A 21,227-nucleotide genomic window follows, 5' to 3' on the forward strand; every position below is an offset into this window, starting at 1 on the left:
ATTTTAACGTATTTTATGGGCGTGTATTGTTTTCAAAAGCAGAACAGATTACACACGTTTCTTTTATGGTTTCTTTTCGTCAGGCTATAACGAGGGCAGCTAAAGTGCAGGTCTATCGTTGGGGACCTTCGGCTTTGTCAAAAAGAAGTCAGCCAACAGCCTCAGCTACGTAGGGTAGCACTGTTTTGCATCTCCTGATAGCTTATAGGTAATTTGTTAAAGAATCTACACGTATATACATTGTTGAATACTTAACCCGGAACGGAGAGGCGACTACAGGCTAACCATGATAACATCTGCTGGTAAGTTGTGATGACGGCAATGATTTTTACTAGCCTCAAGTTTAGCTAGCTGCCATTGATATTAGCTGAGTCACACAGATCTGTCAGTTAGCATGTAGCCTTAAAGACCCCCCGAAAATCTTAGATTATTTGTCAAACGTTTACACACGTATATTGCAATGATGCAAGAATATTTACATCACGTTAAATGTAACGCAACGTGTTGGAAATATAGTACAGAGGAATTTCTCTTTACCCCTACTAATGCGGACTCTGTTAGCTATCAATCATAGTGGCAAGTAACACAAATGCTGTCATAATCAAGCAACATAGGAGTAATGAAACATACGTTTTAACATACTGTTTGTCATTATAAAAAGTCTGCAATTAAACATGTACTGAATTTCCCCCTCAGCTGGAATAATTTCCCTCCTTGATGAGGAGGAACCACAGCTCAAGGTAGGACACTTAACAAGGCACACCATTGAGTTTCAAATAAACAGTCCTGTTTAAAACATTTGTTTGAATTCTATTTGTAGGTGTTTGCACTGCAGAAGCTTGACTACCTTGTCAATGACTTCTGGGCTGAAATTTCAGGATCTGTTGACAAAATGTAAGTGGCATACTTTTGGTATTTATTCAAGCAATGCGCCAATAACATACAAGGCGTCCTCAGTTTATGATGAAGTTCTGTTCCAATGGTTGTGCTGTACCTTGAGTTTAGATGCTAAAGCATGCCGTTGAAGTAGTTAAGATGTTATTATGGTACGCAGTACAGTACTAGTCATAATTACAGTATTTGTATAAAAATAACTTATTGACTATAATTATCATACAATAAACAGAAAACAGCAATTATGCTGTTAACAGAGTGAACATTCTGATGTAGCGTGTGGTTTGTGACCTCAAAATGTATTTTAGGACCAGCAAGAAGAACAAAAACTTGCTCAATATTGTGCATGACATCATTGAGTATAAATCAGTATGCTTTTGTAATCATGTGTGGGGGTTTTTTCCTCTGTGTTCTACATGTGCAGTGAGGTCTTATATGAAGATGAGACATTCCACAACAGAGAATTTGCTGCTCTGGTGGCCTCAAAGGTCTTTTATCATCTTGGAGCATTTGAAGAATCTCTGAACTACGCGCTTGGTGCTGGGGATCTCTTCAATGTCACTGATGACACTGAATATGTGGAAACCATCATTGGTGAGTGGTGAAAGATTATCACGACAGTATCTCTTATTATTAAGGTTTGAAGAGATGGTGTTTGGCTGTTCCTAGCGGCGGAACAATGGTGACACCTGTCCTGATTTTTGTTTTCTCCTGCTAGCCAAATGCATCGATCATTACACCAAATTGCGTGTGGAGAACGCTGAACTGCCAGAGGATGAAGAGAGGAAAAGTATCGACCCTCGCCTTGAGGGCATTGTCAACAAGATGTTCCTGCGATGCCTCAATGACCACAAGTACAAGCAGGCCATCGGAATTGCCTTGGAAACTCGGCGCCTTGACATGTTTGAGAAGACCATCTTAGAATCAGTAATGCTTACGCTTACACTTCACCGCTCATTTATGTTAATGGCTGATAAATTAAATATCAGTTTTTTTTCCTGTTTCCTCTTATGCTCTTAGAATCAGTAATGCTTACGCTTACACTTCACCGCTCATTTATGTTAATGGCTGATAAATTAAATATCTGTTTTTTTTCCTGTTTCCTCTTATGCAGAATGATGTCAGTGGGCTTCTTGCTTACAGTCTGAAGGTGTGCATGTCCCTTATGCAAAACAAGAAGTTCCGTAATGAGGTACTGCGGGTTCTGGTTAAGCTCTATATGAACCTGGAGAAGCCTGATTTTATCAACGTCTGTCAGGTAATTGCAGACGTTCTCTTCAAAACTTCTTTTTTGTGAATCTTCCAAAATTCACTCAGGTCTACAATGTTCTGCCACACCTGAGTCAGCTCCAAATACTTTTTCCTCCTCCTACTACTTTAGTGCCTGATATTCCTGGATGATCCTCAAGCTGTCAGCGACATCTTGGAAAAGTTGGTGAAGGAAGATAATCTGCTAATGGCCTACCAGATCTGCTTTGACTTGTACGAGAGTGCCAGCCAGCAGTTTCTCTCCTCTGTCATTCAAAACCTTCGAACAGTTGGAACACCAATCCCAGCAGTTCCTGGTTCCACTAATACAGGCACTGTGTCCACTAAAGAAGACAGGTTAGCATGACGTTAAATGACACAGTTTGAATAAATATGAATGACTCTCCTATTGTTTGCATTATAATAAAAATAAACTTAAAGCATCTTGTTTAGTTACCTGTTCAAGTGAACAATTTTCTTTTCCCAGCGAGGCAATGGAGACAGATGACAAAGTTGGCAGCTCCCCTGCAGGAAAGTCGGCAGAGACGGTAAAGGATCCTGCCACATCTGTTGTCGGTCTCTGAGAAACCCGAAATTGGACATGAACTCATCATTTCGCTCGTTATTACATTCATAGAAGGACGAGCCCAAAGACCAGAACGCCAAGATGATCAAAATCCTCAGCGGGGAGATGGCCATCGAGTTGCACTTGCAGTTCCTAATTCGCAACAACAACACTGATCTTATGATCCTCAAAAACACTAAGGTAAGATCCAAGTCCAGAGCACCTGGAAAAAAAATCAGGCACTTTGTGTAAAAATAAAAAAAAGGTGACCTAGAAATGCCTGTGCTTCTGTGGCCTTGGTCATATTTTAGAAAGAAATAGTTGATATGCAGTGTCCTTTTTGAATGCAATTCTCCCATCTCATTTCAGGATGCGGTGCGAAATTCAGTGTGCCACACGGCCACGGTCATAGCCAACTCTTTCATGCACACTGGGACCACAAGTGACCAGTTCCTCAGGTAAGCATTTTATTCAAAATGTTATCTTGAGAAATATATTCACAAATAGTGATGTTTCTAGCTAACCCACCACCCCTCCTTTTTTATTTAAATAAAATACAGAGAAAACCTTGAATGGCTTGCCAGAGCCACCAACTGGGCAAAATTCACAGCAACAGCAAGCCTCGGTGTCATTCACAAGGTCGGTCAAAATGAGAGTAATCAATCAAGAACAAAGAAAACCCTATTTAACATTTGTAAATAAACGTAATTGAAGTCTCTAGTGCTGCTTGTTGTTTAAATTATTGTCATTTCTTCCTTAGGGTCATGAAAAAGAGGCCCTTCAGTTAATGGCCACGTACTTGCCAAAGGACACTTCCCCTGGCTCTGCCTACCAGGAGGGAGGAGGTCTCTACGCTCTGGGCCTCATCCATGCCAATCATGGGGGAGACATCATCGACTACCTTCTCAGTCAGCTCAAAAATGCCAGCAATGATGTAAGTTGCCCTGTAAATGCTTGAACATACAAATAGTGACAAGTTATTGAGCTTCCTACTTGACGATGTGCTTCATCTTTTTCTTTTGTTTGAACAGATTGTTCGTCACGGGGGTGCTCTTGGTCTTGGTCTGGCTGCCTTGGGAACCGCGAGACAGGATGTGTATGACCTCCTCAAGTCCAATCTGTATCAGGATGATGCTGTCACTGGTATGTGGAACCAAGAAAAAATTTCATGTTCTAAACAAAAAAAACTGACAGGCATCTGCCCTGTATTTAGTCCTATCCAAAAATACTGCTCACATCAAGAATTACTTATCACGTATGTCCTGCCAGGTGAGGCTGCGGGCCTAGCCTTGGGTCTTGTCATGCTGGGCTCCAAGTCCGCTCAGGCCATTGAGGACATGGTGGGCTACGCACAGGAGACCCAACACGAGAAAATCTTGCGTGGTCTGGCGGTGGGAATCGCTTTGGTCATGTACGGACGCATGGAGGAGGCTGATGCCCTCATTGAGAGTCTTTGCAGAGACAAGGTACATTTTACAAAGAGTTTGATGTGCATAAAATTGTAGCTGCACATTCAGAAACCTGTTCTCAAAGCACCCTTTCTCTTTCTGATTTTTAGGACCCCATTCTGCGGAGGTCTGGTATGTACACCGTAGGCATGGCCTACTGCGGCTCTGGGAACAACAAGGCCATCCGACGCCTGCTACATGTCGCTGTAAGTGTTTATTGCTTGGTCCACTTCACAGTGCATTACATATACATATACAGCTGTGATGCAAATTTCAGAGATATAGAAGTATCTGATACTATAATATAGATGTTTGATTCTGAATTTATTTATACTTTTTAACACTTTATTGTACGTATCAACAGTTGCAGGATTAGTTGCAACTTTCAGGTTCTCCCATCAGAGGTGGTGTGCAGATATTCAGAGCAGTTTTAAAAATCCGCCCTCTAGATGGCACCATCAGAACGTTAGTATCAATAGGAGGAGGCCTCCCATATTGAAACTTGAGGAAAGTGTCTGGATGAAGATTATTTGCCGAGTTTGAAACAGGGCAATATTTGCATTAGTGAAATGACTGCTTTCTTTATCTTAAGGTGAGTGACGTAAACGATGATGTCAGAAGGGCAGCTGTCGAGTCCATTGGTTTCATCTTGTTCAGGTAAGGACCAGATAGATTAAATTAATGCCTTTATAATTCTGTCGCATTTACCAGTGGTTCCATTGCTTGCATTTCATGGATTATATCTTTTATTTATCCCACATTTATCTCATTGGTTTATATTGGGATTCTTTTGCTATGATGTTATTGTTGTGGTTGTAAAAGGTCCCTCCTCTGTAGATAATTCTCTGTACTCTGCATTTTTAAAGTCTATATGCTCTTATTAAAGTCTATGATATTGTTTAGATAGTATAACTGACCCAAAAATATAATGATAAAATGTTTTTCACCCTCCCCCCAATTTTCCAAAAATATCGATAACCATTTTTCCATGAAAAATATGGGGGAAACATTACTCCCAAAAATATTTGGTGAAAATAAATATTTCACTCCTCACTCCTTTGGGAGGGAGAGGTATCTTTTTATTTCTTTTTTTGGGGTGGGGGGTTGAGGAAATTTTACGTCAGTTGGTTGTTGTGGGCAAGTCCTGTAAACATGGCCTGTCGCTAGCCATTTTTAAAATTCAGAAAAGACAGAGCCATATTTCCAGCAATGCAGAAGTCTATGCACATTGAGCCCCCTGTCCTAGAAGTCGTTTCACGCTTTGGTATGTGAAGAGTTTATTTAACAGTCCGTATAAAGTGTAAACATCAGAAGTCAAAGAAAAGAAATTGACAATAAAGCAGACTTTGACTTTGAAAATGAATGTTTCTTAAGGAAGACACAATCCAGTTGAGCAATACATTTTATTCAGCATGTCCGTCCGTGTTCTTAGTAATGTAGTCCTTGCATATTTTGAGCTATTTTCTACAAAAACATTTGATCATATCAGTACGATATTGGCAGTACAAAATGCATCATCTCTAGAGATGTAGCTACATTTGATCTGAGATGGTTGTACTGTACAATGCATTGCCCAAATTAAGTGCATTTATTTCCTGTACAGTTGACAGGGCGCAATACATCACATCACATTCACTTTTTAAACCCACTCAAGTAATTTCATGCATTATCTGATTATCTAATTTGTTTGTTTTAAACACTTTCGAATGTTATTTGGTCTCTCGTAATAGTGAACGATCTGTTTATTAGCATAAGATATACTAGATGGTTAGAAGTTTTCTTTTCTGAAAGGTTACAGTCTCTTTTGTTTCGCTATATCACAAGTGGTGTAAACAAATTTTGACAATATAAGATGGCAAAATTCCTCATTTTGCAGTCTTGTAATGGAAGGTTTTCAGCACAATCCAAGCCGCTTCTTGCTCCTTTATTTTGATTGGATTCATAGGCGGCTCATATCTTCTTCCTGATTGCTCATATGTTCTTCCTGATTGGCATCATAATTGTCAGCAAAATGAATTGTGTTTAACACAACACCGCTAGATGAATGGGCAGGTGGCTGGCATCTTAGCGAACTTTGGTGGTTCACTGTCCCAATGCCGTTCCTCATGCCCTTCTTCATAAATAGTTTGGAGTTTTCAGCCATGGATGATCTGAATGAAATCCTCGTAAGAGTCCGAGAAACATTTGAGACTTTTGGATTTCTGTCCAGCTGCTGCCCCGTGTAGGTCTTATAATTGCAGGTAATGTAGCGTGCGAATGCTTCCCTAAACGTCTTGTTGAAGAGCGTGTAAACCAGCGGGTTGATGCCCGATGAGACGTAGCCCACCCACACAAAGATCTCCATCAGCCGGGAGATGATGTTCACATCACAGCTGGTGCATAGCACCGAGGTGACATTGGTGATGAAGAAGGGACACCACATGACCACAAACAGGAGGAAAACTATGCCCAGCACCTTTGAGGCACGCTGTTCGTTGCTTAGAGTCTGCATTGATTTCTTCCCCATGGTGGACATTCTGCGGAATGGGATTTCACCAACATAAGGAGGCCTTGCTGTGCCTACATTAGGGGTTTCTTCCATCTTGGAAATCCTGTCCAGCACATGAAACTGGTCGACTTGATTCGCAGTCCTAGGATGCTCCCTTTGGAATACTGTGAACACTGCCGGGTGGCTAAAGCGCTGAATCACTTTAGACCTGAGTAAATCAACCTTTTTGCGCAGCACGTGGACAGTCAGAAGGTAGATGACCATCATTATGATCAGTGGAACAAAGAATGCTGCCATGGAGCCAAACATGATGAATTCCCGGAAGGTGTCCGTTTTAAGCTGGCATGTGTGGTTACTGTTGAAGGTGATGTTGTTTCCGGGTTGGTAGTTGTGGAGTCCCTTGATTGGAATCGGGATTGCTATACCTGGTGAAGAATAACAAAAATACATGAGTTTTGGTGTGGGAGGCACTTGGCAGTTTAGTTCAGTGTTTCAGGTAAAGGGAAATAAATACTATTTTGTAAATAAATATGTAATATGTGAAATTTTCTCCAGAAAGTGGATGCACTACACCAGTGCTACAGCATCAGACTGGCATCGTTGGTAACATCTTAAATGTTTGATTTTGCTGTTCCGGTACACCTAACTCACACCGTGTCCGTCCTAATGCTGCAGAAAATGTAACTGTTTACATTGCATCTGCTTTTATTCCATCTGGATTGTGTTTATGAGCCTATAAACCAGTCCTGCCAGGGATCTTTTGTCAAGAAATGTATTTCAAAACCTTGCCAGTGTTTGAAATCTGCCATTTGTACAGATGTGCAAAATGTATCAAAGAAGATGTGAAGTGATATGCTTACAAATGGATATAAGCCACACCAGTGCTATCTTGACCATGGCCTTGGATCTGGATTTGTACTGGCTGTGCTGAATGGGCTTCTTGATGGCACAGTAGCGATCCAGTGAGATGGCACACAGATGCATGATGGATGCAGTCGAAAACAGCACATCCAGGAAGAGCCAAATAGGACAGATGAAGTCCGGAAGGGGCCAATCAGAATCTAAAAAAAAAAAAAAAAAGACAATAGCATTCACAGCTGACTGTTATTTTCCCCGTACATTAGTTCTGGCATATTTTGGGTTTAGTGCGGTGGTCTGGTCAGGCCAGGCCACCAATGGATTAGAAGTGGCACTCGAGAAGAACATCTGTGTTTGTTAATGTATGTGAGGTGTGACTGTGCTGGAAAGTTAAGTGGTCAAAGGCTGTTGATGGTACTAAAAGCTCTTCATCCAGATGTCCCGGAGAGTTGCAGTAATGTTTATTTTCTGTTCCAGGCATTCATTTGGCACTTAAAGTTTTCTATTCCAGGCGTTTTTTTTTACTTTTAAGAGGGTATTTTTGGATTATTTTTAATGGTGCTTTTGATCTTGGTTTCTGATATCAACCTTGATATTTGCAGATACTGTATGACATTCTACCATACGAGTAAAGACTAATAACCACGTGATGAATTTTGAAGAAAAGTCAGACACAAAACTAATCCAAGTATCTGTTCAGTTATTTGTTCATACAGTTTATATTTTTTATTTTGCCATTCCTAGTGTGGAAGTGACATTGACAAAATTATACTATCTGAGTGAATAGATTTTTCGAACCTTGGGCTATTTGTATTACATATAAATATATTTGATCTTTTTTCCCTACAACTAACTACTCTAAGTAATAAATTTGGCATTCCATGCAAAAATGTGACATCACTGCCAATATTTTATATTTTTACCAAAATGTTATAATTCTCTTAATGTTACTACAACATTTGACTTTCATCTGAAGAGCGAAACTCAAATTTCCAGTTGGGCCGTGTTTGTTTGATGACTAAAGCAGGAAGGGTGAGTTGCAAGCAAAGCCATTGTTTTATTTGTGTTAAAAGATAAAACTATCCACACTTAAGCAGCGAAATGTTTGCATGGCACGTTTACACGCACAATTAAAATGTACGCCATTAATTTCCTGTTTTTTGCCCTCTTGTCTAGTTCTGTTTAGGATTTCCTGTTTCGCCTGCATTTGTTTATAACCATATTTCTTAGCTATGAGTCCACATGTTTAACTTACTGTAGAGGACAGTGACCAGGGCAATTGGCATCACCAAAAGTCCCACAAGTAAATCAGCCACAGCAAGTGACATCAGGAAGTAGTTGGTGGCATTCTGCAGTTTCCTCTCAAGTGACACTGCAAGGATGACCAAGATGTTCCCACCAATGGTGGGAATGATAACCAGAATAATGAGCAGGGCAGCCCACTTTAACTGAACCCCAAAGCTTTCGAATAGCGAGCTGTCAGCCTCCAGTGGAGCCACGTCTGACTGGGACATAGTGCTGCGAAGATTCCGGCGGGCCTCGTTGTGGTCTGGGCTCTGATCTCTGTGGTTTTGCAGGCTCGGTCAGCATTGTCACTGGTAGCCGCTGAGAGGTGCAGGAAAGCAGGCCAAAAAGCTCAGGGGCCGTGCACCGGATGCCCCATACCCTCAGGAAATATACTATTAAAAAAGAGAACGAATTGTGGGGAAAAAAATCTGCTGTATTGTTAAGCCATAGACGTGAAGTATTTCCACGGCGATACACCAGCTGGAGTCCTCATGTTCCTTTTCCATTGGCAGATTACCTGTAAGGGCAAACAGAACAGCAATAGTCATTTTTTTCCCTCAATAATACCAAAACAATTGTAAAAATAGCTTTATTCTTTAAAACAAATTCCAAATGTTAAAGGGGTGTCTCTGAGAATTTCTGAGTCGGTAAGCTGGTAAAATGTAAAAACATTTTGTAGAATTTATGTGAATCTTTGAATTGATTCAACACAACTTAATCAAAGTTCACAATCAAGTTGCAACTTATTTAGTGCTACATTCAAAAACAAGTCATTTAACACACTGCAATTGAACTGTATAAGTTTGCAAAGGTTTCTTACCTCTCCTGAGGGAGTTGCTCATAGATGTTTCAGCTCTTGAGGTTGCACTTCCAAAACGACCTGGAGCACAGCAACATTATATTTGTAGCCCTCCCATGTGCGAACATGAGACAATTCTCTCCATGTCCATGATGCGCGATTGGTTTTCCGTCCAAAATGTCTGGCTATGCATCACCTCCCACGATCACAGCTTTAGAACTTTCAGATGTTGTGGCTTCTTCTGCCTTCCTCTTTCCTTCTCGCTCTCCAGCCTCGAAAGAGCTTGTAATCGCTCCTCCTCTCTCCCCTCTCCTCTCAGTCTTGGTGAGTCACACTATGGGCATAACGTATGAATGTCTTTATGGTGGCCAAGTGCCAGTGGGTCATTTTTCTCAACCCTGTCGCCCCAATGTTTAGGTTTGTCATTTTCTTTTCTGCCCTCCATTAGAAGTTATTCAAGCACGAGCAGTGTATGGGATAAAGTGGTCAAGCATTTCTACATTTTCACTTCTGTTTGTACACCTTTTTAAAATTCCATTTTCACTGTTGAGTTCTTTTGAATGAAGCCAACAAAGTCTTTGCCGTCTCAGTCAATGTTAAAAGCAGATGCGAGGTATTGAAATATGTAAAAGACTTCACAGATGGTGAATGAGTATTTTCCACAAAGGGAGATGTGAAAAATGTTAACAGTAAATTTGTGTTTCCCTATATGTCCTTAAAGAGTAGTGTCCGCTCTCCCCACTTTAGCCAAAATATTTTTCTTATACATGCAGAGCTTGCCTATAAAAGTCATACTATATCATGTCTTGTTTATTACAACACTGTCCAGGTGTTTTCGGTTTGTATTTGAATGATAATGTGTCACAGTCAGGAAGCATGTTAAAAGATCTTATCTCTGAAGTATTGCCACAAATACGGCGATAATCTGTTTTCGTGCCACTTTCATTTACCGCATGACGTTCCTTCCAAAGGCCTGGGATATGTAGACCGAAGGGGCGATGAAATCACAGCTGTATCAACTGCTGCCACTCCTCTTGATGCATATGAGGCATGCACACTATGATTTAGTACCTAATTAAACAGTCCAATGATACATTCAGAAGACATCACAGGCACTATTGGAGGACGTCATCTGACTACCAGAATAGAAAACTTTATCTCTATAAATTAACTTGAATCAAAAGGCCATCTAGAGCTGTCATTGAGTGCCATGTAAATCAAGTTTGATAATTGTGTGCGTGTTCACACTCCTCTTTTGAGTCCAGAACCAGTTTCGAGCATGTGCCGAAAACATGTCTTCAATTATAGTAATCCAGGACTTGACATCAGCAACCCAATGGCAATTAAATATAAACTCGGAATCGCCTTTGGGATCAACAAAACAACTACAGCAAATTTGATCATCAATTAATTTTGACACCTCTAACCGTAACATTTTTAATTTTCTCTTGTTGCTTTCAACAACATGTGGTCTAGCAGTCCCGTTAAATGTGCGTCCATTATTCTGAAACAATGAAAATTATCCATTGTACATCTACCATTTGAGTTCTTATAGAGAAGTGTAACAGGACTTGCAAACCACATCCCATTGTGTTTTTCTTAACACCAAACACAGTATTCCTTCTTTTTTTCTTGTCACGGTTGTGTACAGAATCAAATTCCTTCTTTTTGAAAGATGGCCTGAACAGACCCTGTTCCCTAACACAGCTACAGTAGATCTGGCTGTGCTGGTCTCAGTTCTTGTGACTCATTTGTTCAATTCTTGAAATGCATTCTTTGGAACAAATCATCTTGACAGAATTTCCATACTACAAAGCTTCACACATACATTTTGATAAAAGTCAATATCAAAACAACCTTGCGATTCCAATACCACTATATTGTTCTTGATTCTGTTCGACTCTTTGAATCAGCCTTTAAAAATAAAAAAATAAAAACTTGTATTTTCAGAACTCCTGAGCAGTGTCCCAGTGTTGTGTCCCTTTTGTCAGAGAGCTACAACCCCCACGTTCGCTGTGGTGCTGCCATGGCTTTGGGCATCTGCTGTGCTGGAACGGGCAACAAGGTGAGCTACCTTGTTGAATGGCAAGCAAGTACATTTTCCACGTGAACAACTACAGGATACTGAACAAATGAGGAATGAGCCCACTCTCAATTTTGAATGAGTTGACCTACAGTTGTTATCAAAGAAAAGCACAAATCCTCAAGGCTATGTCTCACAATGTCCAGGTACAAAGAGTCTTTGGTTTACAATGTCCTGATTAGAATACACCAAAGTAAATGATTCTTTTAGTACTAGTCTTGATGTCAACTTTTAAAACGAACCTGCTCGAAAAGAACTGGGTGAGTGTGTATACACCGCTGCCCCAGCTTATTAGGCCCTTTATTGGGAGAGTGATGGTGTTGTGGCCAGAGAAGTAGGTCACCTATTTAAAGGAATGAATTACTTGGTTGTCATTTAAACACCTTGTTCTTGGGAAAATTGTTGCTGCAACATTGTAGCTTTCGTGCATAAAAAAGGAGGGTTGTTGATCAGGGGATGGTTAGTAATATTTGCACATATACTATTTTATAACAAACAGAATGATTCCAAATGAATTTACATTTCGTAGACACCCTTCGCTCAAGAGAAGCCATGACTTTACGAACATCATGTGGTCAACTGATGTTGGTGTTCGCTCCTAAGTGGTTGTCACATGACTGACATGAGGTGACATGTTGTGAAGCTAGATGGATGGATCGGTCGCCTCCCCCAAACTTGTCCATAAATGTTGCAGTCCTTAATGAGCTGCAGAGTGAAAACTAGAAAAATCATCTGTCTTAATAGGAGCAAATCGTGGAAGGCGGTCCTTGTTTTTACTGGAATACTGTTGTCCTGGGGAACCAGATATGGATGCCGCTAATCTCATTAATTAGTATGGTCTTGTTTCCTCTGTTAATAATGTTTGTCCTGCACATATGTTCCCCCTGTTGCACCGATGTTGCAGTTACTACAAACGGCAAATATAAAATGTGTCTATTACAAGCCCTTGTGATTTGAAGTTGCCGTAGTAAAAACTCTTGATTTGAACACATCTATTTATCATGTTGGTTGTTTGTGCAGGAGGCCATCAATCTGTTGGAGCCCATGACCAATGACCCAGTGAACTACGTAAGACAGGGTGCTCTCATTGCCTCTGCACTCATCATGATCCAGCAAACGGAAGTCACCTGCCCCAAGGTTTGGCTCCACTGAAACAATTGTCTTCGTGTTTTTGTATGAAAGAATAGAAAAGGGAGAAAATTGTTTCAAAAAACTGTAGGAATCAGTTTTTGGAAGATGGAAGGAAAGAAATGTGTCACAGCGCTACTGGAAAATAACTCGTCCTAGCATAACTTCACACACTCGCCCTGAGAGCACCTAATATATTGTCACAGACAGTTAAGAAATGCCAGACACCTTTGCAGACTGGACCGCAATATACAACATATGCAGAATTGTGCCAAAGCAGTTTTTTTCCAAACAGTGAAATGTAATACAGCCATTATTTTTAGCGAGTCTTTTTAATCTACACATCGTTTCTAGTTGTAGACAGCAGCTTTATCTCTCGTAAGGTATATCCCCTAAAAAAATGCACTTGCTGGAATCGTTCCCTGCCAGGGTCATGGAAATGCTTATGTGGTCTTCACATGTTTTGCAGGTTTCATCCCAATCCTCTGCAACGAAATGAAACACTGTTGATGTCAGTGTTCAAGCCTATGACTTAGATATTAATACACTTTCTCCATTTGTCTACAGGTGAATCAATTCAGACAGCTTTATGCAAAGGTAATCAATGACAAGCATGATGATGTCATGGCCAAATTCGGTGCCATCCTGGCCCAGGGAATTCTCGATGCAGGTGAGTGTATCATATAATGTCCCTCAAATGAAGCCTTACAGAATTTCAATATATAGTAATTCAATTTTGTTTTTATTTATTTATTTTTTTTACTTATACTCATCTTTATTTTAGTTGACAAAAATTAATTTGACAAAAATAAAATACGAAAATTGCTTGCTTGCTTGCTTATCGGCCGTTGGATTTAAAAAAAAAAAAAAAAAAAGTCTGATGCTGAACGGTGCCAAAATGCAGCATATCAGCCCCAATAATTGGCACGTACAGTGAATACTGACTCTGTGCCACTTTGTAGCCACAATGTGCAGTTTGGAGGATCAAACGGACACACGATACCCCTTTTTTCATCCCTCGGTGACTGTAAAGACTGTACTCTCAATGTAAAACAAGCACCCTTAACGTCAGTCAGACGGCGGTTTTGTCCGCGCGTCTCCTAATTTGAGTTCCTTCGCGCAAGCAGAGTAAGACTCCGCTCCGTGCCTGACAACCCGTGCACTGCGACTCTGGAACAGATCACATTAAGGTTCATTAGCGGCCGCCGTTTAGCACGGCTCCGCTCCGCTCTCTGCCATATGGACCGCCGGTGTCCCGCTGCTAATTGCTTTTGTGTGATTGTCTCTGCCGTTTGTGGACTGAAGCGTACAAAAATGGCTTCACATGTGTGAGGTCCTAGCTGCGCTCTCACACTGGCACAGAACACAGCAATTTTTCATGTACGCACGAGGCCTTCGACGCATTATCCTGCGCCAGCATAAAATTCTTTGTGCCAAAGTAGAAAGTTGCTGGTCGCTTTTAGTTGTTGTTGATGGACAGCAGCCAAGTCATAGATCAAACTCAGCACAGTAAGTGCAGTCATCGGCACGCCACAATGAGCTCGCGTGAGAGCGTCCAGACAATCCCTTACGGCTGGGATCATTTTTCACACTGTAGACATCCTCACCTTTTTTTCCACTTTGCAGAGATTACATGTGCATTTGGGACACTTGGTGTTGTGGCACCTGGAACTGAAACTTTGGGGCAGCAAGCACTCCCCTCTTTATTCAGTGTGTATTTTGTTGTCTAAATCTTCTTGGAACTCGTGAGGTGCCCTGGTTGGTCTTGTATTTAATTTGACAGGCGGAGGTGATTAGCACTCAGCTTCATTATCACAGAGCCTCATTACCAAGGAAATGTTTCTTGTTCCTTCATACCCCGTACATCTCACTTGCACATCTAATCATTACCCAACGTCCTCCAATCGAAAGAAACCATTCATTTGCACTTTCACTCTTCGAAGCATTTTGATGGCTTCCCAGAGACTTGTTGATTGAAACTTGAACCTCTAAGGTCCGTTCCGAGATGCCAGTCCATCTCCCACTACTTTGAGTGTAGATAATATTTTCCCACAGGAAAGGGTAAAAAATAAGTTGACCTATGTTATTAGTTTATTAGAGGTCCCACTGTACTTGGAAGTAACTCCTGTCTGGGGAACTCACCGGTCAAGTGTTCTTAACCTGCTGCTACATTTTGAAGAGACTCTTAAGTGCTGTTGCTGGTCGTGTGACTGATTCGGGTCAGCATTCATTTAGTGGATTGGAAGGGTTTCAACAACGGGTCAAGTCACTCTGCCAAGATGAATATACTTGATTGACACCAGGTCAGAGTTGCTTAGCTTTTATTGTCTTGGCTGCTTTCATTTGAAATAGTAAGACCAACTCCCTTGAACCATCTTTTGTGTTCATCATGATTGGACATGAGAAATTCATCCTGGTTCCCTCCTATCCGTCCTTCCTGTCACTGTCTTTGCTTCTGACCTTTATCAAATCCACCCTATTGTTTCCCTGTGATAGACAAGGGCGTTTACGCTGAAACGTTTTCACACTGACGAGATAGAAGTCACCAGATGAGGTGTTTCAACATTTTAAAAATGTTCCTTCTCTAACCATCAACATATTTTGCGATGAGCTCCTAAAATGAGCTTTTTTTTTTTGTTTTTTTTTTCTTCTATTTTTTCTAATAATATATTCAGCATTTTTCTGATCCGGTGATTATTTCTGGACCAGCAAGCAGACGCCAACATAAACATACATGAGGCATGTGCGATTTAATACAGGATGTTACAGACAATTCATTCTTTGGTTTTATGGCTTTCCATTATACAATATGTCCGTGTTGTCTTCAAGCTGCAAGGTGATCAATGGGTGCCGACATTAACCTCTCACATCCCGTATGTCATGCCAAGTCTGAAAGGGTTTAGTCCACAGTCACGAATCACCACATGATGTGATGAGAGGACACCATCCAACTGTTTACTTGCAAATGGTTTTGTTGTCACACTTGGTGTGTAAGTGTGCCATCCTTGTGTTAAATACTCATCACCAGCACTCAGATTTTAATTTTGAACATTGTGCCACTGTTACGATGTGGAAGCAATCGTTACCGAAAGAGTTCCCTGATGTCTTACTCTGTCCAAATAAACAGTTGTAGACAATCTATTATCCATTCTGTCTCATACTAATGCATCATGCAGCTTTGGTTCTTATGACGACCGGGAAAGAATTAACATATGCAACAAAGCAAGCAACTGGCCCGTGTTGCCAAATCTAGCGGCTTGTTGTGTTGTGATTGGTGACTATAAAGGAAGCCTGTAGACTGCAAATGAATATTTAACCACACGCCAACAATTTTCTACTTGTCCCCTTTAACTCAGAGTAGCACTTCTGTCTGTGTTATAGGTGGACGAAATGTGAGCATCTCGCTTCAATCCAGGACTGGTCACACACACATGCCGTCAGTAGTGGGCCTGCTCGTCTTCACGCAGTTCTGGTTCTGGTTCCCCCTCTCCCACTTCCTGTCCTTGGCCTTCACACCCACCGCCATCATCGGCCTTAATAAAGATCTCAAGGTACTGACAAATCTCAGAGCACCACTGAATATTGTAAGCGTCTTTAAAATAGCTTCTATGATTTCGTTCCTGGATGTCGACTACATTCAAGACTAGATTAAACACTAAATGTTGTCTGTATGTCAAATAACAATGCCCCCACTTGATAATGTTCAGATGCCCAAGGTGCAGTATCGCTCCAACTGTAAACCTTCCACCTTCGCCTACCCGCCAGCTCTGGAGGTTCCCAAGGAGAAGGAGAAGGAGAAGGTGAGCAAGAACCACACATACACTCGTCTCGTCTCTCCTCGGACATGTCTTCGAATAATATACAGCGTATGTGATGCGTGTGTTTGTGTGCTTGACAGGTCTCTGCTGCTGTTCTCTCCATAACAGCCAAAGCAAAGAAGAAGGAGAAGGAAAAGAAAGAGAAGGAGGAGGAGAAAATGGAAGTGGTGTGTGCCATTTCTATTGTTTAAGATATTCTAAATTTCTTGTTTAGTTCTCCGTGCAATGAGATGTTATCTCAGCTCTGGTGCTCAGCGTCAAATGAGACATATTCTGGTACAATCCTTTTGATTGATGTTTGGCTTTAGGAGAAGGAGGGAGCCATACTGTATGGACCCTTTTCCACAGCCAACTGTACAATGAGATCATCTGTCTGGACTATTATTTTTAATATTTCCATTTTGGCCAAGTAGAACAACAGCCACATGTCAAATGAGAAGAATGGAGGAAAACTGGCAAGCTAAACGAATGAATCAATCACCCTTCCTTTCCTTGTTTTGCTGAAAGACAACAATTATCTTCTCTTGCCTGTTACTGGCCGACAAGCCTACTAAGTCAAAGAAAGACAACAAAGCTCAGGCTGTGCTCCTCTGTCTGTCATGACAGGAAGTACAGGAGGGAGAGAAGGAGAAAGAGAAGAAGGATGAGGAGAAGGAGAAAGAGAAAGACAAGGAGAAGGAGAAGGAGAAGAAGAAGGAGGCGGAGCCCAACTTCCAGCTGCTGGAGAACCCAGCCAGGGTGATGCCAGCCCAGCTCAAAGTGCTCACCATGCCTGACACGTGCCGCTACCAGCCCTTCAAACAGGTAACACACTTCTTTTCCGGGTGGACACAATATCTGTCAACGGTCACTGAAAGAACTTGAATCTGACAAAATATGAAGTTAAAATATAAACAAAGTTAATCAATGAAAGTTGGACATTGCTTTTATATCGTGGTTCAACAGAATTGTTTTTCAAATCAAACTCATAAAATAGGCCTGGGCAAAAATCTAAGAACATTATTACCACTCGTATTGTTTCATTTGTCTTCACATTTCCTCCTGCGGCCATTTCCAAGGAGTTTGGTTTTGTCTACATGTGTTGAGATGCAAAGATGAGGTGCAGCAGCAGGACGTTAGGCCAATAAAAGCGTTTCACTCAATGGTTCCTGCATTAAACACTAGAACGCAGCGCCAGCCAGCAAAGAGGAAATACTCTTGATTGGTCCGCTCTCCTTGTAAGGCTTTGTTTTGTCATTCATAGGAAGTGCACACTTTTATAGACCTGGCTGCTGGACATCTTAGCTGCACTTCAACATTAAACACGCGCATCAGCTTTCATTCATGAGTTCACCATTTTGCTTGCAGTGCACTGGAACGTCTCTCGGCTCGTTCATTTCACCAATGACTCCACCAAGTATATTATTCTGGCCATACATTCATTCGTTTGTTTGTTTGTTTGTTTGTTTGTTTGTTTGTTTAGCTACACACAGGTGGCATCATCATCATGAAGGACACTAGCGAGGAAGAGGAGGAGCTGGTGGAGCCCGTCTCAGCTCACGGCCCCAAAATCGAGGAGGAGGAGCAAGAGCCGGAACCACCCGAGCCCTTTGAGTACATTGACGAGTAGTTCAGGTACAAAACAAATTAGCACCTTGAAAAATGATACTAAGAAAATATAAAAGATGGTTACTTTGGATCTCTGTTGATATGGATGTATGTGTGTTTTTTTTGTGTCTGTAGGCCTCAGAAGAGATGTCCTTCGGTTCACTCCCACTTTTCTTTCTCACTTTGTTCCTCCTGTGGCTCGCATTGTTCAGGCAAAAGCCATTTTACATGTTCACCTTGTATTTTCCTGTGTCCATACAATAAAAAGGCATATTTACAACTGATTTTTGTTCATATTTTACAGTTGTCCGTCTGGCTGTCTTTTTTCTCCCAGCTGACTCTGGGTACACCCTGGACAGGTCGCCGGTTAGTTGTAGTAATAGGTGGTGGATGAAATATGAATTTAAGACTTAAATTAAGACAGAAATAAATATTAAAAAAATATTTTCAGTGTGCTTTGAGCTTCTTTTAAGATCATTCAATTTCTCTTCATTTGACTGTCTATGAAAAAGTTCATTTTTCCCTTCCAGCACTCATACTCTTCCTTTTTAGTCAATCCCACAGGCGACTACATGTCAACAGACCAAAAACTATGCAGGAATTGATTCTATTTTCATCTCTATTTGCTTTCAACACGCCAAGTTTCCAGCTCATGTTCGCTGGATGAATGCGGTCTCATTTTTAATGTGGGGGAACGAACACAAGAGGCAGAAGATGTTTCCTGCGTGACGCAGCACATTGTTCACTTTAGACCAAGTTGGGAAAAGGGCCAACATTTGTCAAGATGTGATTTGTAACTCATCCCACCCATACGTTTCAGGATTATTTTTTGTTATAGTTTTTATTTCATTTTGATGTTTTTTTTACATCAGGTTTGACAGCTTTTATTAGCTTTATGCTTCATCTTAGTTTGGTTTTTAGTTTTGGTATTAGTTTTAGTTTTTAATGCATGGAGTATTTGTCAGTTTGAGATTTAAAAAAAAAAAAGTAGTGTAACAAACGATTCAATTTATTTTGGACGTGACTATAATTCTCAAATACTTGTATGAATTGTATGAAGCTTAAGTATGAAATGAATTGACAAAGATGAAAATAAAGCATTTTTACTTTGACATCTTAAAGTTGGGTTCCATTAGTTTTATAAACATGTTTTTATTTGATCTCAAAGGGGTTTTTTTCTCTCCAATTTTAGTCATTGTTAGGTTTTGCGTGTGTACTGGTGCATGGAATTTCTTTGTTGAGCTGCTTCAAGATGAGGAACAGTTGCGTGTGTAAAGGTATGAAGGCACGCTGTGATGAGTTTAGTGTGGAGGAGCTTCCCATCAACCATGCAACTTCAACCAGGAAGGTCTTTTCTTCCCAGAAGTGTAGCCACTGAGGACTGCGACTCTAAAATTCTCGAGGCTTCTGGAAGCGGTGTGCAGTAGGTGGTCCAATCCTGCTAATGTTGGCTAGTGAGTGAACGATTCGTTCAAACGAACACATCTTTTCAGTGAACGAGTGAGCGAATCACTTCCTAAAAAGTGATCCGTTCTTTTTCAGTTCATATGACTGCAACCAGTAGGTGTCGGTAATGCCCATTGAAGCTGGTGCCACCTCGCCATTAAACAAAACGAAGAAGGAAATGACGTACCTTCCGGTTCACCAACGAGTCGATGATTGCATTTCCCGTTCATCAACTGAACGGATCTGTGAGTGAACGAGTCAGTGATTTGCATTTCCAGTCCATCGCGAGAACGGATCAGTGAGGGAACGAATCCTGACTTTCCCATTCGCGAACGAGCCAATGGGTGAACTGCCTTCCTTCCCGTGCATCAACGGATCAGTCAGTGAACGTGTTGCGTCTCCTGACGTGAACTATGTAAACCAGAATGTAGATTTACGATTTGCCAAGGAAAGAAAGAACCACACACTCAAACACCACTTCTTTTGTGCTCGTTTTCTCCAAGCTAATGGCTAATTTTATTGCATGAAAGGATGCGCAGTTATGCATCAGCGGGGAGATTATGCTTCTCGTTGGGTAATCTTTATTTTATAACACTTACAGTAGTTTTTAAATAACGTGTATGCATATACACGCCTAAATATTGTTATCCAGTATATCTACTGCAATTTCACATTAGATTGCTGGTTTGAGATGTACTTTTTTTATTATTATTATTATTATTTGAATAAACATTTATGTTTAAACTTGTCTGGTGTTTTATTCCTTGTTTTTATTTTTTGGGGCATGAAAACATAAAAATCTGACATTTGGTTAACTGCTTTATATATGTAATATATGTATGTAATAATATGTATATAATATGTATATGTGTTTAACGTTGTGTATATGTGTTGGTGTCCCCCAAAATAAAGAGCAAGTAGTCAAATACACATTCTTGACACGTCCAAAATGCATAAAGTTATTGGGTACACCGGAAAATGGTGGTGTACCTAATGGAGTGTCCGAGTGACGTCACAGATCAACCAGCCAATCAGGTGGTGGGGGTGAGGGCGGGTGTGGTACTTTTCACTTTCAGTTCAGCCATCAGTTTGGCCATGATTTTTCTCGAATGAAGTGGCCTGTTATTAGGCAAACCTGAAAATGGCGGCGTACCTAATGGAGTGTCCGTGTGACGTCACAGATCAACCAGCCAATCAGGAGGTGGGGTGAGGGCGGGTGTGGCACTTTTCACTGAAACCAGGGGTGTCGACCTACAGTCCTCGAGGGGCCGCGTTCCAATATGATTTCCAAGTTACCCTCGTTAAACACACCTGCGTGAAAAGATTTTGTTCGTTTTACGTTCTGCAGGAGCTAAAACTTTTCACGCAGGTGCACTTAACGAGGGAATCTTGGAAAACATATTGGAACGTGGCCCGAGGACTAGGGCTTGACACCTGTGACCTTTGACCTTGATATTTCCCTAATAAAGTGGCCTGTTATTAGGTACACTTGAAAATGGCGGTGTACCTAATGGAGTGTCCGTGTGATTCCCTCGTTAAGTGCACCTGCGTGAAAAGTTTTAGCTCCTGCAGAACGTG

At 41.0% G+C, this 21,227-nt stretch overlaps 2 protein-coding genes across 2 annotated transcripts; one reads left to right on the top strand and one right to left on the bottom strand.

The window, feature by feature from the left end:
• Positions 1-122: 122 nt before the first annotated feature.
• On the top strand, positions 123-18,484 carry psmd1 (proteasome 26S subunit, non-ATPase 1). The gene is made up of 25 exons (XM_037249698.1): positions 123-302; positions 697-740; positions 821-894; positions 1,319-1,488; positions 1,613-1,821; positions 2,009-2,152; positions 2,276-2,499; positions 2,630-2,690; positions 2,780-2,908; positions 3,077-3,165; positions 3,268-3,346; positions 3,468-3,641; positions 3,739-3,850; positions 3,977-4,173; positions 4,266-4,361; positions 4,748-4,812; positions 11,538-11,652; positions 12,691-12,807; positions 13,366-13,468; positions 16,180-16,349; positions 16,506-16,598; positions 16,697-16,783; positions 17,223-17,420; positions 18,079-18,230; positions 18,339-18,484. Exons 1-24 carry the CDS (start codon positions 287-289, stop codon positions 18,223-18,225), a joined length of 2,913 nt encoding a protein of 970 aa, XP_037105593.1. The 5' UTR covers positions 123-286; the 3' UTR covers positions 18,226-18,230; positions 18,339-18,484.
• htr2b (5-hydroxytryptamine (serotonin) receptor 2B, G protein-coupled) lies at positions 5,544-9,875 on the bottom strand. Its single transcript, XM_037249699.1, has 4 exons — positions 9,609-9,875; positions 8,757-9,305; positions 7,504-7,704; positions 5,544-7,068 (listed from the first exon to the last, which is right to left on the bottom strand). The coding sequence occupies exons 2-4, from the start codon at positions 9,013-9,015 to the stop codon at positions 6,095-6,097; spliced, it is 1,434 nt and encodes a 477-aa protein (XP_037105594.1). The 5' UTR covers positions 9,016-9,305; positions 9,609-9,875; the 3' UTR covers positions 5,544-6,094.
• Positions 18,485-21,227: the final 2,743 nt, after the last annotated feature.

Source organism: Syngnathus acus, chromosome 4, assembly GCF_901709675.1.
Source record: "Syngnathus acus chromosome 4, fSynAcu1.2, whole genome shotgun sequence".
Taxonomy (NCBI): domain Eukaryota; kingdom Metazoa; phylum Chordata; class Actinopteri; order Syngnathiformes; family Syngnathidae; genus Syngnathus; species Syngnathus acus.